Source organism: Protopterus annectens, chromosome 14.part0 (assembly GCF_019279795.1).
Source record: "Protopterus annectens isolate FY-2018-M chromosome 14.part0, PAN1.0, whole genome shotgun sequence".
NCBI lineage: Eukaryota > Metazoa > Chordata > Ceratodontiformes > Protopteridae > Protopterus > Protopterus annectens.
The window spans coordinates 71,937,234-71,958,078 of record NC_056748.1 but is presented as its reverse complement, the minus strand read 5'-3'; the positions used below and the strand labels follow the sequence as shown (position 1 = coordinate 71,958,078).

Sequence of the window (20,845 nt, the reverse complement as noted above, 5' to 3'; positions counted from 1 at the left end):
ATTAATTCTAGGTGGGCTGTGAGGCCTTACATATACCAGTGCTCTTCAGTCAAGTTAATCTGTAGCCCAGTCATAACACCTAGTCAGGTGATTACTGTGGTGGATATTACTTCCACAAAAGCAAGCAACCAACCTTCCCCTAAGGATCATCTCAGAGGCTTTCCCTCACGTGTTAATAGATTAATAAGCCTGCAACTCCCAGGATTTTTCCTGATGACCAATTCAGTAAGGGGGAAACCTCTATTCTGTCTTCAGGCACTTAACCACTGGACAGTTAAATGTTTAAAAATTAACATCAGAGGATCTGTCAACATAGTGGCTAGAAGTCCGAGGACTCTGGTAGGCAAACCATCTGGTCCATGTGCTTCATTTTCTCTAAGGACATCCAAGCTCCCCCACCTTTTTCTCTCTTTTCTTACAGGTGCCTGTTAATAGTCCTCCCCACTTTGCTCTACCCCTTCACAGAATGGCACCCCCTTTTGCATTCCTTTGTAAAGATTGGAGTCAACTGTTTATTCACTACCTTTGCTTTTTCTCAATCTTTTATGATTTCTCTCCTATCTTTGCCTAGCCTGAAGTCTGAATTCCCTTCCTTCTTTCTGGTGTATACTTAAAAATACATTGTTCCCCTTCCTGAACTCTTCTGATATGTGCCTTTGCTAGCCTCCTTGCATCATGCCTCCCCTACATTCCCATCCCCTTCCACCCATCTCATGCATGTCTTGTCTGCGTACATTAAAAGCCACGCCGTCTTGTACAGCCAGCCAAATTGGTCCTCTCATTTTGTTCTTTAGCTTCTTCCTAAACCTTTCCCCATGGTCCTCATTACTCCACCTTTTACCCATTGCCATAGCTTGTTTACTCATTCAATTTGATTCTAGTCTCTAGACTCATCTTTGACTTTCTTCCCAGGCTGGCATAATCCATGTCCCTGCAAATCTCACATTATTTCTGCTTTTGTCTCCTACCCTGTTCCATTTTAAAGCATATATCCCTTGATGTGTCTGGGAGCTGTATCCTGTAAAGGTTCTCCAAAGATTCCCTATCTACACAGCATTCTAGGACACACAGTAAAATTTCCACTTATGCTATTGACTCAACATATACAACAAAGTCCTACCCAGTCTAATAGTCAAGGGGACTCTATGATTCCCTAGCTCTGTTACACGTGAAACTACCCAATTAATGACTGCCCATGCACTGCTGTCTTAAGTACCTAGGAAACCCCTATCCACTACAGCTGCCTTATCTTATGTCTCCTTTTACCACACTGTGGTCTTTGCTCTAATTTTATCTTTAAATTGTGGGATGTTTTACCTTAATAGTCCTAATAACCTCCTTCCAAACCTTCAACAGTTCTTTTAAAGTGTACTTATCAAGATTCTTTACCTTTAAAAACACAGGGAGTCATCAGCAAGATTTTTGGTTTGTCCTGCTGAATCTTCAGAAAGACGTTCTGAATGAGAGGGAAGGGGCGAAGGATATGTATAGAAACATCCCCTTCCAAGAGACTGACAGGGCATCATCCACCTTCCAGAACAGAGGACTTCAGACTCTGGCACAAAGTTGTAGAAGTTGTCTGTTCAAAGGGAGGCAAAGAAATTGACTTCAGGTGTACCCAACCATTGGAGAATGTCCAGAAACATTCCTGTGAAGCATCCATTCATGGGACTGAGTTATGGACCTGCTGAGTGCATCTGCCACTACATTCTGATCGAAGGAGATATAAACTGCCTGCAATGTTACCTGGCACTGATTTGCCAGCTCACATGCCTTAAGCGGTAGCCTGCACAAAGATATGATTTAGTCCCACCCCCCCCCCCCAATTTCTTTACACACCAAAGAACTGTGGTGTTGTCTGTAAACAGTTTTAGTGATCCTGGACGTAAAAGAGTATGGAAAGCCTGAAGAACTAGCAAAACTCTGATCTCTTTTATGTTAGGTCTTGTACCTTCAAGTTTGCAAAGGCTGCCCCCCCAACCTATGTCTGAGAAGTCTGTGAACAAGACTTGGGTAGGAGGAGGGAGGAGGAGGATGTAAAGGAGAGCCTGGGTTTAAGGAAAACTGCTGAATCCACCAATGTAGTTCCCTCTTTAGGCAAGGAAGAAGAGAAAGGACAAACTCCAATAGGTGTATATGCCATCCCCAAATGGAATTTAGAAACCACTGACATTTTCTCAAATGCAGTTTGGCCAGAGGCAACATGGGGATGGTGGATGCCATGAATTCCAGCTCAAGAAACTCCCTGGCTGGTAGAGAGTGCAAAGGGAAAAAGTCTTGGAAATAGCTGATTAGAAACAAAACTTTTTGAGGAAGTAGGAAAGCCTGCATTAGGTCTGTCTGCATCCTGCACCCCAGGAAAACATGGTCCTGGGAAGGGATGAGGAAGGACTTTTTGAAATGTATTGTGAAACCCAACATTTACAGAAGGGAAATGATGAAAAGAAGATTCAGTAGCAAAGTCTCTGGAAGTGATGCCTGGAACAGGAGGTCATCCAGATAAGGGAAGACCTATATACCCTGGATTCTGCAGAAGGCAATGACAGGAGCCAAGCATTTTGTAAATAACTTTAGTGCCATAGAGAGAGACCAAAGAGCAAAGCAGAGAACTGAACATGTGAGGAAGCAAAAGAAAAATTCAGAAATGTCCTGTAGTGGGGATGAATGGGAATATGAAGAAGGCATCCTTAATATCCAGGGAGACCAGGAAAGCCTGTGGAAGAATGAGAGGAAATAAAGTTGTAGAGAGAGGACGCGAAAGGTTGTAACATTTAGGAAGCTGTTGAGGTGAGAGTGGTCTAGAATGCGTCTCCAAGGTCCACCTTTCCTGGGTACCAGAAACATCCTGGAATAGAAACCTCTTCCTCTCTGGAACAGTGGAACTTCTTGGATAGTTCCCTGGGATTTCAACTCCTGAAGCACCTCTGGAAAGAACTGAAGTTGTTTTTGTGGTGGTTGAGGAATTCCCATAAAGGGAGGTAGAGATTTCCAAAACATGAACTACCCTTTGTAGATAATGGAAAGGACCCAAGAATCGTGAGTTGTGTGTTTCCAGACTGGGAGGGAGAGGGAGATATGCTAAGAAGGGGAGGGGGGCATGAGTGGTAGTCACAGACTACCTGGCTTGTCAGGAAAGAACTGTTTCTGGGAAGGTGCAGACTGAGGAGGTTTAGAAGCAGGAGATTTCCTAGCTGTCCTTTTACTTCTGGGAGGAGAAGTGAGTGGTTGTTTCCTAACAAAAGCAGTCTTAACAGGACAGTTTCTTTGAAATTTAAGAACAAGAGACACAGAAATGTGCCTTAAATCCTGTGACTCTACCTTTCTTCTGCAAAGACAGGCAAATTAGCTGCAGCAGTCCCAAATAAGGCATTATTATCTAAAGGAGCATCCATAATCTTAGCCTTAAAATCAACAAGGAGTGGTTGAAGCCTCAACCAGGAATATCTCCTCAAGACAGAACCCGAAGTAGCAGTTCTGGAAAATGCTTCAGCTGCATCATAGCTGAATTTATGAAATGATAGGCCACTGAGGAAAAGCCCCCAGAAGAGAACAGAGCTGAGACTTAACTTCAGAATCTGGAATATCAGGGAGAAGCCAAGTGGCCTAAGAAAGAAGGGCCAAGGAGTACTTAGTCATATGGGTTTGGTAGTTAACAGCATGGAAAGCCAGGGTAGCTGAGGTGTACACCCTTTACCCCAACCTTTCCATAATTTTACTTTCCTTATCAGAAGGGAGTAATGAAGTGGATGGCAGACATCTGGATTGTTTATCAGCAGCCACAGAAACCACAACTGGATCTGCAGAAGGGCATTGATAAAGGAATGTACAGTCCTCTGGAACTCTGTAAAACATATCTAGCCTTTTAGGGGCATGTATTCGAGAGCCCAGAGCCTTTGATGCAGAAGAGAAGGCATCAAGAAAAGCTGGTAAAACAGGAGGCACAGAAGATGGTGAGGGAGAGTCCATCTGAAGCAAATCATTGTATATTTTCTGCACCTCAGACATTTGAGGGCAGCCCCATTTAAAATACTCCCTTATCCATGCAATAGTCTCCCAACATGTAATATCCACACCAAGAGAGAAAGTGCCATTAGATTCTTACTCAGGGGAAGCATATACCAACAGAGATGTAATCTGGACAGAATAGGCAAAATATTCATCCTCTGAGGAATCCTCCTCATCAGGAAAAAAACTGTTCCCTAACCCTTTTGTGAGGGGAAGAAGTAAGAGGAGGGCTAGGTAGGGAGACTGCTGAGGGAGGCCTTAAAGCCATGAAGGCATTAAACAGGCCTTGTGTAAAAGCCTGACAGTCAGACAATGATTGATGAGGGGCAGAAACATGTTTAGTTTTCTGCTTTTTTAAGGTGGGCATCAGTTTTGTGCAAGGTGGAGGTGCCAACGTAGGCCTACACTGTGAAACTGTCGTTGGAACATCCTCCCAGACTAAGATCTGCCGGACACCTTGAGGTCCTTCTGAAGCAGTGATCCTAGGTTCCCCTGTCCATCTGAAGTGGATGTCCGCAAAACCTCTGAGGGCATACTGGCAGCTGAAGCCCTGAAGGCCTCCAAAGTGGTACTTGCCAAGGAATCTGAGCCAGTATCTGAACAGACCTCCGGGCTTTCAGTGGCCTCAAGAGGGACATCTGGAATGGGAGGCACAGATGAAATAAGCTTGAGTTTCTTAGCTTTCTTCACAGGCTCAATAGAAGGCCTTGACGTACTTTGCATAATGTCATGCGCTAACCTTTTAAGTCTCTGATTTTCAAAGTATATGTAAGAGAGGAAAGGCAGCTCCGTAGGGTCTTCGGAACAAATGCTTGAAAGATAGGGAAAGACTTATGGTCGTGGTTAGGCCCTAAGCAGAAAAGGCACTGATTCTGAGTATCTCTATGAGGGATTTGTCTGCTACACTGGCACTTGCTTCTCTTGGATGACATGTAACCTCAGTCAAACGCAGTAGCAAAAGTAAGAAAGAAAACCACAACGGGGCACTTATCTGAATGGGTTGTACACCAGCAAATGACTTGGGCGAGCAGGCTGACAATCGAAGATGGTGTTTGGGTTGGCAGCACAGAAGTTCTAAGGACGGTACGTACGGACATCACTTTATGGCCTATGCTATCTGCAGGCCTATTTGCAATGTCCCACATACCCTGTAGTGGTAAAAGGCTTTTATACACTGGACGGATGCTGGGACCACCTATGGTGGTCATCCCTCATGTAAAGAATACAACATAAGAATAGAAGGACATCTATCTTTGCTATACTAAAAAAATTCATAACGATTAAGCTCTCATCTCCAAGTGCCTTGCAGAATGTTATACATCAACAAGAGTACACAACTGTAGTGAAGTTCATCAGTATATGTGACAATCCCTGCCAAATTACTTAAGTGGAAGAAGTAAAAATGGTTTCAATAGTGTTAACCAAGGATGTGACCAAGCAACAAGTGTACAGAAATAAAATTATACAGATGGGTACCTGTGTGTAAATTGTCTTAAAAGCGTGGAAGATTCCTTTGTATCTATGCTCGCCTTTCACCTGGAATGCTAGTCGTGCTCGGATCATATCAAGAGGGTAAGTGCAAATCACTGCCGTTATCCCTGTAAGAGTATTAGCAGAAGGTTAAGACATTCATGTGCTGTCACTTTTCTACAACAGTGCCAGAAGTCTCACGTACACAGTTAAAATTGTCAAAAGGAAATTAGAGTAACATGTAAATGTTACCTCAATCATCATACTCTCAATACCTTTTCCAGTATTCTAAAAGTACAGTTTTGTACCTACCATAAATGTAGATGTTCGAGGATCCACATTGCTGCAGTCCTAACACTTGGGTAGTCCGTTGTCCCAGTCGGCCCGAATACCAAAGTATATGGCTGACGTCGGTCAAGGCGCATTAGTCTGACGTCAGGACGTCAGGGTACAAATGCGCATGACCGACGTCATATCCTCAGTCTTTTCTTGCCCCAGATGTCAGAAGACCCTAAAAAGATAAGGCCAAAACCAAAAACCACCAAACACTCCTGCACCAAAAATATATACAATATATACAAAATTACAAGAGTATAACCTCACCCACACAACCACCCCTAAACACAGAGGGGAAGGAGGGAGGGTAAATTGGACTGCAGCAATGTGGATCCTCGAACATCTACATTTATGGTAGGTACAAAACTGTACTATGTTCTTCATTCCACATTGCTGCAGTCCTAACACTTGGGTAGAATCCCAAAGCAGAGGTAAGGGAGGCTGGCAAATCATAAAGAAGCAGGAGCTGTCAACATGCCTTGCAAAATAGCTGTGGCAAAACCAGCCCTAGATTTAGAGTAGAGAGGAAGGTGGTAATGCTTAGAGAAAGTATGTACTGAACTCCAAGTAGCTGCCTCCAAAATATCCTTAGTTGCCACCCCCCCTTAGAAATGCTGTTGAAGTGGCAGTAGCCCTAGTGGAATGAGGCCTAATCCCAGCTGGAATTTCCTTGCCATGATGGGAATAACAAAATGCAATGCAAAACCCAATCCACTTAGAAATAGTTTGTTTTGACACAGGCTTGCCCTGAGAACTCAAAGCAAAAGAAACAAACAACTGCTGAGACTGCCTAAAATCCTTAGTCCTGCTTAAATAATAACGCAACTGCCTGTGTACATCTAAAGTGTGCAAAATCTTTTCCCCCTTATTTTGGGGATCTGCATAGAAAGTAGGCAAATGAATAGTTTGGTTTAAAGCCACACTAGAAACCACCTTAGGCATAAAGGAAGGATTAGTGCGTAATGATACCCTATCCTTATGGAAAATCAAAAAAGGCTCCACCGCCATAAGGGCCTGCAATTCAGAAACCCTTCTTGCAGAAGAAATGGCCAACAAAAAAGCAGTCTTCCATGACAAGTATTTCAATTCAGCAGTAGCTGAGGCTCAAAAGGTTGTAGAGTAAGTTTCTCCAACACAAAATTGAGATCCCAAGCAGGAGTAGGAGCTCTATTGGGGGTCTTATATTCTTTGCCCCTCTAAGAAATTGCTTGAACAAAGGATGCGAAAACAATGGTGGGTCACAATCATAGTGAGCTGAAATTGCTGCAGCATGAATCTTAATGGAAGAGAAAGACAAACCTTTGTCCAATAACTCAGTAAGATATTGAAGAGCCACACTCAAATTAGGCTCAGAAATCTCCAAATTCTTTGCTGCACTCCAAAATAAAAATCTCTTCCATTTTTCTGCGTACACTTTCCTTGTACTAGGTCTTCTGGCTTCCATAATCACATTTAAAACTTGTTGAGGAAGTTGAGACCTGCTGTCTTTCAAAACAGAATATGCCAGGCTGTTAGATGAAGAGAGTGAAGCTTGACATTGAGCAGATGACCGTCCCTCTGAGACAACAGGTGTGGAATCAAGGGTAAAGGCCATGGAGGCTTCCTTACCAGACTCCTCAGTAATGGGTACCAGTGCTGCGAGGCCAATCTGGAGCTATTAAAATCATCCTTGGCTTGTCTTGTCTGACCTTTAGGAGCACCTTTGGGAGAAGAGGCAGAGGTGGAAAGGCATACACATGAAGATTTTTCCAACTGAAAGAAAGAGCATCCACTTTCCAAGCTGTGTGATGAAACCTCTTTGTGCAAAACTTTGGCAGCTGGTGGTTTAGTGGAGAAGCGAACAGATCTATGTCTGGAGTTCCCCATGACACTGTCAATTTCGAAATACATGAAGATCCAGTTTCCACTCGTGGGGATCCATGATTTGTCTGCTTAACACATCTGCTAAGGAGTTCTGTGCTCGGCAGAAACCTTGCCTGAAGAGTTAGTTGCAAGCTGAGCGCAGTCTCCCATAAAATCATTGCTTGCCTGCATAACGGGTAAGAATGTGTTCCCCCTTGTTTGTTGATGTACCACATGACAGTTGTGTTGTCTGTTAGAATCAACACCTGCCCTGGAAGAAGTAACTCCTTGAAAGCCATTAATGCAAACTGGACTGCTAACATCTCCTTCATATTGATATGTAGATGCTGTAGTCTGGCAGGCCACTTTTCTTGTATCCACTTTCCATTTAGATGAGCTCCCCAAGCAATGTCTGAGGCATCTGTCGTTAGAATCTGACTCGCCTCTGGCCGGGTCACAGAGAGTCCCTTGTTTAGGTGACATTCCTGAGCCCACCACAAAAATTCCTGTTGAATGCAAGGTATTATTTGAATGACAGTGTCCAAATCCTGGCAGTGCTGTGTCCATACATTTTTGAGATACCATTGCAGCTTCCTCATATGCAGTTTGGCATTGGGAAGCACCAGAATACAAGATGCCATGAACCCTAAGGCTTGAAGGACTGTCCTTGCAGTCAGCCCGGACTGAAGAGATAGTTGATGGAAGTAAATGGAAAGATTCTTTTGTTTGTCCGGGGTTAAAAAGGCCATCTGGGCTGCTGTATTCAGTCTCACACCCAGAAAGCACATGTCTTGAGAGGGTACTAGACTGGACTTTATTTCGTTCACAGAATACCCTAGGCATCTTAGCACTGCTATCACATATTCCAAATGCTGTAAAGGTCTTCCTTTTCTTGAGCCAGAATCAGGCAGTCGTCCAAGTAAGGATAGATTTGTATTCCTTTTAGCCTGAAGTAAGCTATCACTGGAGCCAGAACCTTTGTGAATACTCTGGGCAGTAGATAAGCCAAAGGGCAATGCAGAGAACTGATAATGGGAATTCCCAGCTCGAAAACGCAGATACTTCCTGCAACTTAGTCTGATAGGCACATGAAGGTAAGCCTCCTTGAGATCTAAAGTTACCATCCAGTGATCTTTGCCCAGCAGAGGTAAAAGCTGTTGTAACGTCAACATTTTGAACTTGGGAATGTCCAGATAAGTGTTGAGGATAGATAAATCCAAAATTGGTCTCCACGTGTTCCCCTTCTTTGGTACTAGGAACAGGCGAGAATAAAATCCTAGGCCCCTTTCTGGCACAGGAACCGGCTGAATGGCCCCTATTTGGAGTAACAGAGAAATTTGCTTGTGAGCCTCTTTTCTTTGTAGAGGAGGAATGTCTGGCATGCCTTTGAAAGGAGGCAAGGTATGGAAATAAAACCTGTAACCGTGGTGAATGATATCCAATACCCATCTGTCTTGGGTAATTAAATCCCAATTTTCTTTGAAAAGAGCCAGCCTTCCTCCCAAAGGTGCTGCCAGACGAGAATGTACTGGCAGCTGAAAAGGCAGGTCATTGGGTCTGTTCTGAAAGGACTGACCCCTGCCCTCACCAGAAGACTGAGCAGGTGAACTCCCTGTTCTAGGCCTAAAAGAACCCTGAGCTCTGCCCCTACCCCGTCTAGACCTACCCCTAGACTGGGAATCATAAGCAGGATATGTCCAACCCTTAGTAGGCCAATTTCTACTAAACTTCGGAGGCTGCACCTGCAAAAAATCTTTAACAGTCTGCATAGACTTAGCCTTGTCCTCCATTTTCTTTAAAACTGCTTCCACAGGCGAACCAAACAACACGTCAGACTGTAATGGAGCATCCAAAATCCTTGTCTTAACATGCTCAGCTAAATTCTGATCCCTCAACCAGGCGTGCCTACGAAGAACAGAACCAGTGGCAGCCACCCTCGAGGAGGCCTGCACAGCATCAAAACCACATTGCAAGGAATGCTTACCCACCTGTTCAGACACATGAACTAAATCCTGCAACTCTTTACACTCAATACCTTCCGCCAGAGCATCCACCTTAGACTTCAATTGTGAAAGGAGATAATTTTGATATTTTAACATGTGAAACTGGCAATTCAACGCCCTCATGGCTAAAGTGGAAGAAGTATACACTTTCTTTCCCCATCTATCCAAAGCCCTTGCCTCTTTATCAGGAGGAACAGGATTTTTAACAACAGAAGCCTTAACACCTTTAGGCCCCTGAGAGACAGTTTCGGGTCTGCCCTAGGACTCTTAAAAGATACTTATGAGCTTCAGGCACCCTATAGTACCTATCTGGTTTAACTGGGGCAGGAGGCAAAGTATCAGGGTTCAGGGAAGCCTCTGCAAAACATCTTCCACCACATTCAGAACAGGAGGTATAGCTAAAGGCCTATGCTGGGGTAAAACAAAAATTCCTAAGCCTCTTCCTGGAATCAGAGAAATCTTGACCTTCCCATTTAAAATGCTCCCTCATGGAATGAAGAGTCTCTGAAAATGAAAAATCCTCAGGAGGAGAAGCTGAAGGAGTAGAATCATCCACATCAGAATCAGAATAAGGAGGATACTCCTGCAAGTCTTCAGCCGAAGACTCAGAAGCCTCCGAACACTGCTCAAAACTCTCAAACTCAGGTTCCACCCTAGGCCTCTTATCAGGAGGGGGCATAGAACCTCTAATCATAATAATCAAATCTTCTGCCATTTTAAGCATATGTTTCTTAGGCAAAGATCCTGAAGAGCTAGGAGAAACCCCCACTGAAGTTAAACCTGGCCTGCCTCTCAAAGAAGCCTTGGAAACAGAAGGGGAGGCTCTAACCACCTTAGGAAGAGAGGGAAGAACAGCCACCTGAGAAGCCCCTTCAGCCTAGCCTACCTCCTGAGAGGACACATCCTGTAACAGTAAAGTCTCTCCCTGAGATTCCAAAGAAGCTCCTGGCAGAACCTCCGGCTCCACTGAGCCTTCTAAAGAACCGACGTCCGGGACTGACGGTTCTTCCAATCTAGGCTTTGCTGCTTTGTCCTTGCGCTTTTTGGACGAAGCGGGCGTCGGAGCATCCGACGGCATTTTATAATTACAACGCTTCCCAAAAACTAACCTGGCACAGTCTAACCTTCTCTTAATAGTGCGTTTGTTAAATCTAGCACAAGAGCGGCATCCAACAACGTCGTGCTCAGGCCCTAAACAAGGTATACACAAGGTATGGTAATCCCTATGAGGTATCTGTTTCCCACAAGAAATACAGTTATTCACTTTTTCTGACATCCGGTTAAATACTGAGGCAAGAAAAACCAAAATATTCCCCAACGGGGTACTTAGCCAACTTTGATTCGGTCTGAAACTCCGACTTCAGAAAATTTCAGAACGCCAACCTGCACTCGCAAAACTGCTTCTGCATCGGACCATGCGGCAAAAAAGACTGAGGATATGACGTCAGTCATGCGCATTTGTACCCTGACGTCCTGACGTCAGACTAATGCGCCTTGACTGACGTCAGCCATATACTTTGGTATTCGGGCCGACTGGGACAGCGGACTACCCAAGTGTTAGGACTGCAGCAATGTGGAATGAAGAACATCTGTCATACAAAAGTTGGAAAAATGTAAAGTTTAATGATAAATATTAGACTTAACCAGGAGGTAAAAAGAAGTCCCAGGATCTAGAATATGGAAAAGAAATTTTAGCAAAGCATGACAGTATGCCTATTACCTGCTAGGATAGTGTTTTACTCCAACATAGGACATAGGAATACAGCCAGTTACTAGGCAAACAGCCACTGGGCTCATAAGTAGTCTGTTCCTTAAACAACAACAGGAAAAGATGCTTAGTCTTAAACAACCTTAAGAATAACACCTTTAGGAACATACACCGACAGCAATACTAATGCATGTGTACAATTTGCAGAAGCATTTGCCTGTGTGTATTATTTTGTTTAATTTTTTTTCTCCTCTACTGTTTTTTTGAAAACACATCTGTTTACATTTTAAGAGCTGGCAGTGCACTCCAATACTTTTTCACTGCTCTTACCTGTTGTGTAATATAGTAATAGAGTGAGTAAATAAAAGTTAAGAGGGATAGATGGGGGGGGGGGGGGGTGTTCATCTGCAAAAAAAAGGTTTGTGCTTTAATATTATCTTGAATTACATTACTCGATGGTGAAAAAGTGATGATACATGACTGGTGTTTTGATGATTTAGCTGAACATAGCAGCCCATACGGGTAATACCACAGGTAAATCAGTGGATAACCCATCTATTCACTTAATTCAGCTTCATAGGAACTTACTAGGCTATTGACCTAGAGGTCATTTAAAGCCTAGCTGTTTCATCTCAATGTAATACCATAGATAATCTGGTCAGTACCCAGGATTGTATTTAGTAATGACTGCCCTTGTCCAGGAGGGTTGTGGGTGCTATCCTCCATAATAGTTTACAGTGCCCCATACACTCATCCAATTTCCTTTTGAACAGTGTCATAGAGGTGCTCTGCTTGACATGAACTGGCAGCCTATTCCAGAGATGCGGCAGTCGCTAGGAGACAAGTCGATCCCTCCAGCATGTCCTATTCAGGTTGCAGGCCATATTTAGGTCCCTGGAACTGGTTAGCTTTAGTCCCATTTTGATTTATGGATGTGCAGCAAATTCATTAGGTTTGGGTCGGAGCTTGCTCTGAAAGCCAGGCATAAGTTTCTCCTAAGAAGTCTACATGATACTGAGTATAGTGACAGGGACTTTAGTCAGCCTGCATAAGGAAAGTGCTGGAGTCCCTTCATATTCTTAGTTAGAAACCTCTGAGCTTTCTCCAACTGCTGCAGGTGCTTTGTATGGAAAATACTGAATGGGGCGTTACACTCAATTATGGACCTGATTAGTGACAACTATAGAGGGCTTATAACCTTTGCTCTAGAGGAGATACCTGTGTAAACAAGTGTGCTATGTAGAAAGCCTTCCTTACTACAGCAGACACATGGTGGGCAAAGTTAAGGTCACAGTCTACTTGTGATCCCAGACCTCTTACCACTTTGTAGCTACATAGCTGTTAATTTGATAGTATGAAGAGATATTATTTTTACCAAAGGGAATGATGATGTATTTCTTTGCATTCAGTTTGAGATGATTAAGACACCAGTTGTTGGTCTGCGCAAGACCCTCCTGAAGATTACTGACATAATTTGGGGATTCAGTAATTGTACCCATTTTGCAGTTGTCTGCAGACTTGGTCAGCCACAGCCCCATAGCTTTGGGCTGAACTTCTTAGAAGTATATACCACCAAACAGTAGGGGGCCCAGCACTGACCCTTGTGGCATCCCACTGGTGACAGGTCTGCTGGGTGATGTGGAGTCACCCACTTTGATAGTGTGTGACCAGTTTGCGAGCCAGTTGGCAACCCATCTTACAACAAAGTGGTTTACATTCCGTTTGCCAAGTTTATTGGTAATGCCAGAGTGTGGAATTTTGTCAAAGGCCTTTGCCAAGTCGAGGTATGCTGCGTGCACAGATTTGCCCTCATCAATGGCTCTGGTCACATTTTCAAAGAAATCCACCAGATTTAACAGGAAGGATCTGCCCTTGACAAAGCTGAACTGGATCAGATCCAGGGTTTGGAGGTCGCTTATATCTTTACTTAAGAGGTCCACGATGATCCGTTCCATGGCTTTACAGACAAGGCCAGTCAGACTTATGGGTCTACAATTCTCTTGGTCTCTTGCTATGCCACTTCTGGGGAGGGGAATAACTGCTGCTGTTCTCCATTCTACAGGATCAAAGCCTGTGGTTAATGCTTTAGTTTGTTTAGAAGACAGCCTGGGATGCCATCTGATCCCGTTCAGGCTGCATTTTTTTCTCTTAGACAAGGCTTTAATGACCTGCTCTTTGGATATGTGTGTGTGTGTGTGTGTGTGTGTGTGCATGTGTGTGTGTGTGTGTGTGTGTGTGTGTGGGGGGGGGGGGGGGCTGATACATTTGGAGGGGAACAAGGCACTGACATTTTCACTAAATCTGTCCACTAGAAAGTTTGCTATTTCTGCAGGATCACTGTGTGTGATACCGTTAGTCACTAGTTTGGCACATGCTTCGGTGCTACCTTTTAGGCTACATACATAGCTATAAAAGACCTTATGGTTATCCTTGTCTGTGATTAAAGTTACCCTTAGAGGATTTGACATCTTATTTGCCTGTTGAGGCTGAGGAGAGTGCTTTTGCGTTGCTGGGGACTCACCTTTGTTTTCTTAGACAGCAACTTTTTGCATTTGTTTTAAAGTTTGCTGATGCCGGATGTCCACCAGGGCGTTTTTTTTTTTTTTTTTTTTACTTGGCTTTGATGCTTTCTGGAACAGCTGAGTCTACACATTTTTACAAGTGATTGTACAAGGCGTTAGTGTAAGCTTTGGTGTAGTTACCACTTCCAGCTGGGAGTGGGTCTTTGAATGCATTTACACCTAGGAGGGTATAGTTTGCTTTGGTGAAGTTTTTTAGTTTGACTTTTCCCTTTGTGAGTTCTGGTGTTAGTGCCAGTTCATAGGCGACTGATTTATGGTCAGATCGTAGGCAACTGATTTATGGTCAGATTTGGCTAATGATGGTCCGACAGTTGCAGTGGTGCATCTGTTTGTCAAGTAAGTGAGGACCACATCTAGTATGTTTGTTCCTCTTGCTGGGGTTTGAACAATTTGTTCCAGTGCATTTGAGTTAAAGTCAAGGAACATTTGCACTAGTGAGCTAGGGCTAGAGTAGGTTTCCCAGTTGATGGTGGGATAATTGAAATCTACCATGACCAGAGTGTTTAGCAATATTTGGAATGACCCCAGTTTGGTCAACAGGTCTTGTGCACTTCATCTATTGAGGGGATCTATAACTAGCTATGACATGAACGGGATGTCTTACCTACAATAACCTGAAATTTGAGTAACTCCATGGAGTTATCCAATCTAGTTGGGAGGTGAATGTATCCCTAATATAGGTAAAAACACTGCCTCCTTTGGTTCTTACATGTTCGTTTTGCAGTCTGAAGGTGTGGAAGGTACTGTAGCCTTGCACGACTGGGGTATTCTCCAAGGCCTTTAACCAGGTTTCTGTGACTGCACAGACATCTACATCCTCCAGTGACAGAAGTGCTTCCAGGGTGTGCAGTTTTTGGTTTAAGCTCCAAGCATTTAGCAGCATAACCCTTATTTCATTATGGTTGGCAATTTTCGTGTTGGCAATTCTGTTTTTTGAGACCTTGCGTAAAAAAGGCACTATGGCAGAGGCAAGAGCCTTTGCTAGCAGCCGAAAGCCTAGTGGTGGCAGGTCCAAACCATCTCTGGCAAAACACAGGTTTGTCAACCATGTCATCCCAGGCTGACAGAAACTGGTTCCCCTTTGAATGACACAAAAACTAAGCCAATTATTGAAATTAATAATTTTTTGTTTATACTGTGGCATCATTCTATGGGACGATAATATGCTGCTCAGGGATAGGGACATAACTGCCTGGGACACATACTCTGAGAGGTCAGTCATGTCTCTTCATACAGTCCAGTGAGTTATGTCTCAGGACATACACTCCAATATGTGCTATGACAAAGTCATAATGGTACTTGTTGTCGAGAGACCTGAGTGCATGCATGATCTGACGAATCCTGGCACTGGACAGGTAGCTGACTGTGACTTTCTCCTTATCTAACCTGGTGAGTTGGATATCCATGTGTCTCATTCTGGAGTCTCCAATGGACAAGAAAATTTGTTTTTTGAGTGTTACCCCTTAAGGGCTTGGTAGGTGAGACACTGGTGTCGCTATGTGTCTTGGATGCTGTGGGAACTGTATTAGTTGTAGCAGTCTTTTGTTTTGAAAGTCTCTGGTGGTTCGGTAAGTTTTTTGAGAGAACCTCTGTATATGTTGACTTATGTGCTGTGTGCATGCTATGTGTATGAGTAGTGGTACTATGAGCATGAGTAGTGGTGGGAGAGTTGACAACCTCTTCAGTGTTACCATTTCGAGTGCGAGAAAGCAGGAATTCAAGATTCTTGGTGTAGATACATCTCTCGCACTCTGTACAAAAGTGAGTTATTAGTAGAGGGTTGTCAGTGTACAATAAGGCAGCTTCTACACTGCCTCAGGAGACCCAAGTCAACAACGCTGGCAGGGGAACAAGGGTAGTCCAGCTGTCCATAATGCTAGGTTTGACGAACTGCTATCACAAAGTGGGTGCTTTCAGGACTGATCTAGGTAGTGCACTTTAGATGGCAATTTCTGACAAGAATTCTGGCTGGTGGTTTAATGGGCCACAGCCTACTAGCAATACTTAGGATCATAGGAGATTACTAGGCTATCGATCCGGAGGTCATTTTAAGTCTAGCCATTTCATCCCAATGTAATACCATGAAAATGCTAGTCAATACCAAAGATTGCATTTAGTGATGAGACCTGAGATGTACTAAAGATAAGGACTACACTAATGTACTATAGCTGTATCTAAGAGAAAAACTGTCAAAATTAGCTCTACGACTATGGCGCACAATTGTGCGGCAGTGCGTGGTGCTGCACAATGCACAAACAAGCAGAAACCCTCTCAAACTCAGAGCTTAAACACAAGAAGCTAAAAACTAAAAAAAAAAATTAAATTAAAAAAAAATCAAAAGAACCAATGAAGGTGCTTACTCCAAGCCCTAGACCAAACATCCTTCACCAGACAGGTTCTAATCAGCATATTTCTTACACAAGGGTGCAGAAGGGCCCCTTCCAGTCAAAGATGGCTTGGAAAAATGTGTTCAGAATACAACAGCCACTACAAACAGACCCAGATGCAGTAAACCTGTATCTGGGTTAAGCTACAGCTACTAGCTACGCTAATTTAGGTGGGAAACAGTAAAGAAATGTTTTAAACGGCAGAAAAATGGCAGTGAGACACTAAAAATCTTTTTTAACAGTAGAAAAACATCAAGGAGATACCAAATAATGTTTTAAAAAGCAAACAAATCAGTTACTTAAGACATTGCTTAGCAGGAAAAACAGAACAAACCAAACAGATGCTTTGCAAATAGTGAAAAGTAGCAACAATCACCTTGCAAACTGAAAATAGCAAAAAAGGCTTTGCAAACAGTGAAAACAGCAACAGAATGCAATTTAACAGGCACAATAAGGCAGACAAATGCAGTACAAACAGTGCAGCTCAGTTTACTGTACTAAAATACAGTATTAAATAAGCAGAGCAAAGGTAGCCATAGCACAGCTCCCCACCCCCCATTCTCTCCCTTGCCCCCACGGAGTAAATTAAAGTCTTTTGTATGAGTGGTGGATATGTCACTGGTCTTGCTAATGTATAAGAGTTTGAGTACAGCCGATTTCTTCAAGGTATGGCAAGCTAAATACAGGTCACCATAAAGAAGCCAGCAGAACACAGCGTACAAGGAAAGTCATGCTAATCTTTCAGGGAAGCAGAAGATGTACAGGTCTTTGTCTTTCACAGTTAAAAACCTCTGTAGTCTCTCTAATTGGGTAGTGTGTTTTGCCTAACATATGATCCATCTGTCATGATATTCAATAATATGTCTAACAAGGGAGGAGTACACAGTGGGATAATGACATCTGTACATCTGGAGTGAATTCCTTTCAATATCAATAGGGCCAGGCAAAAGCATTTCTTAATTATGGTAGATGGACAAGACTCCGATATCCACTTATGTGCCAAGGTCCCTTAAGTCAGTGTCAATCTGCAAATATGCACTTTTAATGAGATAGGAAGGGGCATTGCTTGCTTGCTAAACAGTACCACAATATACTTTTCACATTCTGTTTCTCATCATTTTCCGAATACCACATTAAATATGGCCCAGTTATAGATGCACATTTTACATTCTGTTTCTGACCATTTTCCGAACATCACATTAAATACAGCCCAGCTATTGCTTGAATATTTTGATATCAGTGGGGTATCAAAAGCACCCAGATTTCAGTCATCAGCAAACATGGGTAACCACACTCATCAGATACTGAACAGGAGAGGTCCCAACACTAAACCCTGTGAGACGATGCTAGTTACAGTTTTATATTCCAAGAGGGTATCCGATTGTCCCACCTCACATTCCATCCCAAAACCAATAAGCAACCCAATGTATGGTGTAAGGATTTATACTTCAACTTACTAATTTGTGTAAAATACCATCATGAGGGATGGTATCAGAAAAGCGTTAGCCAGCTCTATATACGCAGCATTCATGAGATTCCACTGCCAGAGAAAATTTAAAAAAAAAAGTTGAGGAGGCATGATCTCCCCTTCAGAAAACCAAACTGGTTTGGGTCAAGGTCTGTAATACTGCCTATTCATTCTATGGCCTTAAATATAATGCTGGCAAGTCTGATGGACCCATAAATTTCCAGGGTCAGAAGAATCTCCTTTATGACAGGCCTTACTGTACCAGTTCTCCACTTGTCTGGTACAAAACCCAATGGCTAAGCTAAGGTTGTAAATATTAAGAACGGGTTCTAATAGTTTGTAATTAGCATTGATGAGAATGCATCCATGTATCTTCTCCAGCCCCATATGGGGGGTTACTTTTAGCAAAGATTTTACAACTTGTTCAACAGTGATTTTAGGGGACATGACACAGCAGGTACAGCACCTGCAATGCCCCCAGTATCAACTCTTTCTGCAATTCATAAAAATTTACATGTAATGGTAGCACATCTAAATATGACTGTTAATTCTTTTTTATTACTGGAACTGTCTGGGTATCCTTCTTCCACATTGCCACTGTTTCTGCCTGCAGATCGTGATATTTTATGACTTTGTCTCTCTGCATGTAAGACACTGCAATCACTGGGTGTAGCAATTTCATGATCATTAAAAACATAGGGAAGCACAGATACCACTGTTGTGAACTAGGAACCAAACAGGAAGGAAGGCAGTGAAGTAAACCCCAGCTCCAAACAGTTTTAAAACATAGATTTTATTATTAAACCAACTTGTTCTGTAAAATGTGAAAAACTATGTAAAAAATAAATAAGCACTTTCATCCTTGTTACCCCCCAAGACTTCATCAGATACTTAAACTGTGCATACCATCTTAAATAACTTCTCAGAGTTACATAGCTTGCTTTAAAGCCTCTTAAAGATACCCACACTACAGAAAGGCTGATACTGTTAAAAGCCAAAGTTTGTTAAATAATAAATACAATTAATACTCTCTATTAAAAATACCCTATCTGGACTACTAAAAATGCATTACATTCATATGAAACTTGTGAAAAAAAAAACTGTAAAAAAAATTGGTTATTAGCCCATTGCTCTGTCCTGTTGTGGTGCTTTCCGCATTAGATTTTCTACACTGGATCATTCATTTTGCAGGTGCTCCATAACTTCAGTTTCTAAACAACTGATTTGGCATAGTGGTATGTTGCTCTGACTGTTTTGCAGAGGGTCCTGGGTTCAAAACTTGGCAGTGAAATGTATGGTGGCAACACAGCATTTACCAACCTATGAACTTTTAAATATTGTGGGAAGAAATATCCAGAGAATTATCATAGCTAGGCTTGTATAGACCCTAGGGCCGATAGCCTAGTACCAACCTATGAACCTTTGACTTCTCCATTACTAATCTCATTTTCTGCTTTTCCTTTTTGTCTTCTTATTTTTTGTACTGTAAAGTTTTCCATATCCGGTTTCCTTTGCCTGTACTTCTCTTCAAATATCTTTGGTGCTGCTCTTTTTGTAGTAGTTAGTTTTGCTTTCTCCTTTGCATAACTATTACACCATATTAAATCTTTTTCTTTCCCATGTCCATATTTCTTTTTCAGATGTCTCCTGATCTTCCTGCTTCTCCTTAATTTGAGAACACACTCCATCATGCTGTAAAGTAATCTGTGTTAGACCTTCTACAGTAAATCCTTCACTTTGCAGACACTCCATAACAGACTATTTTTTTAACTTCTACTTTACAAATTTTCTTTTCTACGTTCCATCTTTGTGATATTACTTTTTTATTGTGAAATGTTCTGTATCTGGATGCCTTTACCTGTATTTCTCTTAGAATATCTTTGTGGCTGCTGTCTTTTCATTGATTAATTTGGCTTTATCATTTACATAAATATTGCACCATAACAAATCTCGCCTCCTTTCCCATGTTTACATTTCTTTTTTATACTTTTTAAAAATATCTAAGTTTTGTTGTTTACATTTTTGCACTTCTGCAGATGCTTATTTTTCCAAACAGATCAAAGTTTCTTGATCTATATACTGTTTTTCGGGGCATCCTCTGGTCCTTTAAGCTAGACGGGATGTTACTGTAGATCAATTTAATACATTGTTTGGTATTAATTCTTAGTTGCCCAACACAGATGAAGGACTGGTAATTACAGTTTGGATCTTTGGTCACTAAGTTCATAATCTGCTTTATATTTCCTAATGGTGCATTTAAAATCTCTGCTAGCTTCTTTCAGTGCAAACTATAGCTCAAGATCTTACTGTTTCTGTTGCACAATCTACTGACAGGAGTGTTCCACCAAATATATTTACTTTTAAACTTATTATACTTCGAATGTAAAGGCATTTTTCTCTACAGAATTACGGAGGTGTTAGTAGAAGTCAGATGTGAAGGAGGCTGGCTTTTCAAATGGCTCTATGGGTGTGAGTTTTCTGGGAAATCTACCTACATGATCTAAAGAGCTGTAGTTAGTACATCTTACTGAAATCCCTAAAGAGGGTGTCGGGTGGGGGAGAGATACCAAGAGGCCTAAATAAAAATATGACTGATTTATGGTCAGATTTTTAAAAGGGATGTAGTAATACAGACTGGGGTACAGGATGTGGTTAGGTTAGTAATAAAAAAAAAAAACAAGTAATCTTCGTGGTATCCCCAAAGTCTCAAAACAACCCACTAAACAAGTATAGTGGGTCCAAAAACAAAACAGTGTAAGAAACTTCTCTGTGTGGAGGATTTTCAGTCCCTATATGTCTAGTTAATCACTGTATATTAATCAGATCAGACAATAGTCGTAGAAGTAGCGAACTTAAACTCGTCTTAAGTAAAAAAAATAAATAATAAAAAAAAAAAAAATAGAATTGTACAGAATTACTAAGTACTCAAAAGTAATCAAAGCAAGGCAGGCAGTCTGTTTCCAGATGAAAATTCTTTAAGTACACAGACAAGCGATCCAAGTAAAACAAAAATAGAGTAATAGTTTCCTCACAAGCTTTCTAAA

General features: G+C 42.1%; 1 protein-coding gene across 2 annotated transcripts in view; it reads right to left on the bottom strand.

Moving 5' to 3' along the window:
• The window catches only part of SLC25A16 (solute carrier family 25 member 16), a 1,052,007-nt gene that overhangs the window by 337,948 nt on the left and 693,214 nt on the right, over window positions 1-20,845 (bottom strand). For both annotated transcript variants that reach the window (XM_044055779.1, XM_044055780.1), the window contains one exon: window positions 5,482-5,603. In XM_044055779.1, coding sequence (XP_043911714.1) covers window positions 5,482-5,603 — 122 coding nt within the window. The remainder of the gene's footprint in view (window positions 1-5,481; window positions 5,604-20,845) is intronic.